We start from the raw sequence: 6,000 nt of genomic DNA, 5'->3' as shown, positions 1-6,000 counted from the left end.
CTCTCTCTCTCTCTCTCTCTCTCTCTCTCTCTCTCTCCCTCTCTCTCTCTCTCTCTCTCTCTCTCTTACTATTTGGTGCTCATAAAATGACAGAAAGATACACAAAAATATGAGCATTGATTTTGTGGTGCAGTTTTGAGGTTGAAGGAAAACTGGTGGCTGATGGCAGGTTGAACTCTTAAGTCCCAAACACAGGAAATCCCAATGGAAACAATTCTGAATGGTTTCATTTTATAAGCATTCATTTGGCTTTTTCCAAGTGCTGCTTTTCTGTATGTGTAATTTAAATCATGTGCCCCTAATAGCCTGAGAGACGAGATCGTGATAATGACAGTGACGATGTGGAGAGTAATTTGTTACTCCCTGCTGGCATCGCCCTCCGGTGGGTGACCTTCTTGCTGAAAATCTACCGAGCTGAGGACATTCCCCAGAGTATGTACTGATTTAATCTTGCCTCAGTATTGTCGGTTATCTGCGTGATGAGATGTGTTAAAATCAATGTCTAATAGTGATTGGTGTCCCTATCGTATGTTTTTCTTCTGAAAGGGCTTCATGGGCTTGTTTTCATTCATTCTGGTCCCGTTAAAAGCTACCTGAGCAGACTCATGGCACAGCCAGTTGGTTGCTGTTCGTGTTCCTTGTTGAGTACCTGCCTTTGGCCCATTTGGCTCTCTCTCCTTCTATCAATGTTCTATATCTTCTCTTTATTCTAGAGGATGCTAAAGAGACATGAGCAGTCAGCACTTCCAACCCCTTTCATCCCAAATGAAAATGTGAACTGTTATCAAATCAAGGTGTTTGCTATCCGGCTATAAAAAAAAAAAAAGCTGAAATTAGCTGGACGTGGTGGCGGGTGCCTGTAATCCCAGTTACCTGGGAGGCTGAGGCATGAGAATCACTTGAACCCAGGAGGCGGAGGTTGCAGTGAGCCATGCCACTGCACTCAAGCCTGGGCAACAGAGCGAAACTCCATCTCAAAAAAAAAAAAAGTGCTGAGCAAAGGGTAGTAACGTCCCAATGACTAGAAGTCTGCCACTATTGTATTATGAAATATATTCAGCAAGAGACTGGATACATTTAAGGGATCGCTTCTAGTGATTCCATTTATAGGAGCTAGTCTGGTTATCCCTCTGTCACGGCTGATGGCCCAGCCTCCTATCTGCCTTGCTGGGCCTGTCTGGTTCCTGCTGGGCTCTGGGACATGGGATCCTTCTCCAAGTCCCCAGGAGGCTGCACCCACTATACAGGCCATGGGTCTCTTCAGGATTTGCTGCTTTTCTTGGGAATCCTTTTCCTCTTTTAAGATCATATGGTCTTAAAAAATGGTATTGTAGGACCTCCCCATACCCACCTTTCTCTCAAAAATGTGTCAAATGGGCCGGATGCAGTGGCTTATGCCTATAATCCCAGCACTTTGGAAGGCCAAGGTAGGAGGATTGCTTGAGGCAAGGAGTTCAAGACCAGCCTGAGCAACATAGCAAGACCTCTGTCTCTATTTTTTTTTTTAAAGAAGAAAGAAATACATAAAATGAAGTAAATAAATTAAAATCCTGATCTCTATTTACATTTTAGCTTAATCAACTATAGATTATAGTTAAGTGTATTATTTGTGATTATGCCAAATTTTCTTGAATTTCTCTGAAAAAGACTAGGACTAGATCATTTTGACCTATAGTACCTTTCTCCCGATTGAAAGCAGGCCTGAGTTTGAGAATCATCTTATTCTCACTGAATGAAATGTGTTGTATTTTTTCCCTCCGTAAAAGATCAAGTCTTTTTTTTTTTTTTTTTTTGAGATAGTCTCACTCTGTCACCCAGGCTGGAGGCTGGCATATACTGGCTTGATCTTCACTAACTGCAAGATTCAAGTGATTCTCGTGCCTCAGCCTCCCAAGTGGCTGGGATTACAGGCATGTGCCACCACACTTGGCTAATTTTGTTTGTTTGTTTTGAGACTGAGTCTTGCTCTGTCACCAGGCTGGACTGCAGTGGCGTGATCTTGGCTCACTGCAATCTCCGCCTCCCAGGTTCAAGCAATTCTCCTGCCTCAGCCTCCCGAGCAGCTGGGATTACAAGCGTGTACCACCACACCCAGCTAATTTTTGTATTTTCAGTAGAGAAGGGGTTTCACCATGTTGGCCAGGATGGCCTCGATCTTCTGACCTTGTGATCCGCCTGCCTTAGCCTCTCAAAGTGCTGGGATTACAGGCATGAGCCACTGCGCCTAGCCTGTTGCAACTATTTTGATGTATGAGAGAACTTTAAAAATTTTGCCAAATTTCTGCTGTTTTTAAGAGAATTGAATTTCCTTTCTGCTGTATAACTGTTACCTTCCAGTGGATGATGCCTTCTCACAGACAGTAAAGGAAATATTTGGAGGCAATGCAGATAAGAAAAATCTCGTGGATCCTTTTGTAGAAGTTTCCTTTGCCGGAAAAAAGGTTCGTACATGATCTAAATGCAGATGCTATAAGAATAAATATTTAAAACCACTGTGCTTTCCTTGGAGTGAATTCCTACTTACTCTTTGTTAAAATAGCCCCCTGATGAGCCGGGCACTCTGCAGGAACACAGATTATCTGAGTCTGAACATGCCAGACTTCTCCACAGGTTTATTTTGGAGTGGAAAGTATGCAGAACACAAATTAGAAAATTCAGTCTTTTGAGAGATTAACATAGGGAAGGCTACCACTGAATTTCTGGAACTGCTTTTCAGGTCCAAACATTATCTTAACCTTAGGCAAGCTCTCTGGCCAGCCACACCCATCCCTGGTAAATGCTGTAGGACAGGGACCCCCCCTCCCAGTGCCCTGCTGCCTCCTCCTGTCATGTTTCTCACCTTCCATACCCCAGTGAACTGTAGAAACCGGAGAATGGGTCAGGGAAGCCCCATTCCACTCCCCTGAAAAAAATCTGGGACACTCTTGGCGTAGGGGCAGCTACAACCACCACTTCCACCTACAGAGATGGTCAAAGATTGGAGAGTTGAGAGTTGAGTGAGATTCTACAGTAGAATAATAGCACATCATGGACAGTTGTAGACAAAAAGAACTTGAATCTTTTGTGTGTTTGTACCATGTAATTATGAAAGCAAAATTCAGCAAACCACATACACACACATATGACTGATGCTTTTTTCTAAAAGATTCAGTGGCTGTGGTGGAAGAGCCTTCAGCTCTGGGGCAAAATGAGTCCTGAATGCAGGCTTTACCCCAGTTCACAGGCAGACAAATGGCTTGCCCTCTGAGTTTCCATTTCCTGTACTATAAAGGGAGGTAATAATAATCACATAGGAATATTGAGAGATTTGACTCATTCAAAAAGTCATTAAGTACCAGATTCTGTTCCATGTGGTGGGATATAGAAATGAACATATGGGAATAGAAGAGACAACAAGCAAACAAATGAAATAATTTCGAATGGTGCCCAGTACTATAAAGAAAACAAAGCAGGGACGAGAAGTGATTGGTACAGGGGAGGAGTGTTTATCCAGGTTATCAGGTGAGACCCCTTGCGAAAGTGACAGTTGAACAGAGGCCTGGATATGCAGAGACCAGGGGAAGGAGGCATCCAGGCAGGGAGAAGGTTGATGGAATAGCCCCAGGGAGGAAAATGTTAGCAGGGAAGGCCTGCCCGTGTGGCTGCCGTGGAGCCAGCAAGGGGGAAAACTAGGAGGTCAGAGAGAAATAGGGTTGGAACAGTAGGGCTTCATCAGCGCAGGGAAGGATTGGGCCTTTATCTGAAGTATACTTTGAGGGCCCCCTGAAGATGTTACAGAGAGAAGTGACATGAAAGTCAGGAAGCAAGAGAGGGTGTGGAGTTCCAGATAGGAGACAACGACAGGCATCCTGGGTAGAAACGTTTCAGGATCAGCTTGAAGACAGAAGTGTCAGGGTGTGGCTGTTTCTGGTTCTGAGCCTGACCACCTGAATGAAAAGTGATGGAAAGACTGGAACAAGAGCCAGTTTGGGGTAGGGGACAGGGAGGCTGGCAGGAAGGGTCAAAAGATCTGTCTGGATGTGTTAATGGTAGATGCTTCCCAAGTGGTATATAACAAATGCTCTATCAACCTTATCTTTTGCTTTATTACATTAATCTAATGTTAGAAGTCTGACAACTGAAAACTAATGAAAAAATGGTTAAAAACAAGTTCCTGGTGCATTGAAACAGCAATGATTAATGTTAAACCCATTTCATATTTTACAAATCAAGAAAAAGTTCAACCAGGTTCTTAAGTATATAAGTAAACTGCTAAAGTCATAATCGAGTATGCATAGATTATAAACTTTTAGAACTTAGAAACTTGAAAACCTACACTTTTGCTTTGGTGATTTTGCAGGTTTGTACAAACATAATTGAGAAAAATGCAAACCCAGAGTGGAATCAGGTCGTCAATCTTCAGATCAAGGTTTGACTTTCTTTTTTTTCAGAAAAAGTAAGAGTACTTTAATAATTACTAAATCATCGAGAAATAACTACTTTTTTCTGTTTCATTTTTGTAGTTTCCTTCAGTGTGTGAAAAAATAAAACTGACAATATATGACTGGTGAGTTGAAAATAGATACGTGTCTAATTCAACATAAAAGAATTAAACATTTGAATATTGTGAAACATTACTCTGGATGGTCTGTTTCTGGTATTTTGCTTTCCTTCCAGAGGAAAGGATAAATTGCTCCTGGAACTGGGTGTTTTCTTAAAACAAAATTTAATAATAGTGAGTGCTACTGCAAAAGAAGCTTTATTTCGGTTCAACTGCTCATAAACAAAAGAAGGGGAACGTGCTCTGAAAATGCCCCAAGATAAGAAACCAGGGATTTAAATATCATTAGGCTGTCCAGAATAGGCTTCAGAAATACAGTCAAGCGTTTCTTGGGAAGAATGACCAAAACATTCTGAGAGCAATTCATTGTTATTGTTAAAAAAGAAAATGGTAAAACTACCTCAGTGAAGGCAAGGAAAAGTCCTTGAAATGTTCTGATGGAATTTTTACTAGACCAGCCTCCTAGCACTGATTGGCCATAACAAGACCGTACTTGGAATGTTCTAGTTGGATGTAGCATTCAGCAGGCACCCTTAGCTCCCTGAAAGTGGAAACATGACAAGTATCATTACCATCATCATCATGATCGTAATTATGTAATCTGCCTACAATGGATTAATTCATTTTATGACAGTGGTATTGAGTATAGCCATAGGCACATCCGTTGGCCTCTCTGTACAATTGCAATTTCATAACTTCAGAATAAATTACCTCACAAGATCGGTGGTTCTAAAGGGTGGTTGGAAGACCATCTCTATAAGAATCAATTGGGTTATACTTATAAATGCAAACTCTTGGTCCCCACTGTAGGCTTATTGAATTAAAAATGTGGACAGGAGATGAGGGTGAGAAGTCTCCAGCTGATTACTAAGTACAATTAAGTTTGAGGCCCACTGGGCATGATTATTTCTGAAGTCTGGGATATTTTCCAGTTCTAACTTTTTTTAATTGTTAAAATGACATATCTTCATAGATGGCGCTCTTAACCTATTATTATTATTATTTTACATAGGGACCGTCTTACTAAAAATGATGTAGTTGGAACAACATATCTACACCTCTCTAAAATTGCTGCCTCTGGTGGGGAAGTGGAAGGTAAGTCACTCAACAGATCTGGAGCAAGACTGGATACAAAACTTCTGGAGAAAAAAATAAACAGTAGGTTTGGTTTCTTAGAAGCCAAATGTGATGAACCTAGTGAAGCATTTCAATGATGTTTTGATGACGGCCTGCAAAACAATTAATAATTGAAGTATATAAGTAAACTGCTAAAGTCATAATCCAGTATGCATAGATTATAAACTTTTAGGAAAAATGAAATTTACAGTTTGAAGATTTTCAGCTTTCTTGCTCCCATCCAAAACTTCTTTCCCAAAAGTGGTTTTATGAAATTTTTGTGTCAATACAGAGAGCTACCACCTTATTTTTTAGAGTGGCATTGACCCAAGTCCACCCAAACA

General features: G+C 41.1%; 1 protein-coding gene across 1 annotated transcript in view; it reads left to right on the top strand.

The window, feature by feature from the left end:
- Positions 1-6,000, top strand: part of MYOF (myoferlin) — a 157,796-nt gene that overhangs the window by 57,972 nt on the left and 93,824 nt on the right. The window contains 5 exon segments of the mRNA XM_017876763.1: positions 306-432; positions 2,338-2,441; positions 4,340-4,408; positions 4,503-4,546; positions 5,553-5,635. Of these exon segments, the coding sequence (XP_017732252.1) occupies positions 306-432; positions 2,338-2,441; positions 4,340-4,408; positions 4,503-4,546; positions 5,553-5,635 (427 nt within the window).

The sequence above is a fragment of the Rhinopithecus bieti genome, unplaced genomic scaffold (assembly GCF_001698545.2).
Source record: "Rhinopithecus bieti isolate Rb0 unplaced genomic scaffold, ASM169854v2 scaffold_9383, whole genome shotgun sequence".
In the NCBI taxonomy this organism is placed as follows: Eukaryota; Metazoa; Chordata; class Mammalia; order Primates; family Cercopithecidae; genus Rhinopithecus; species Rhinopithecus bieti.
This window is presented reverse-complemented; position numbering and strand designations above follow the sequence as displayed.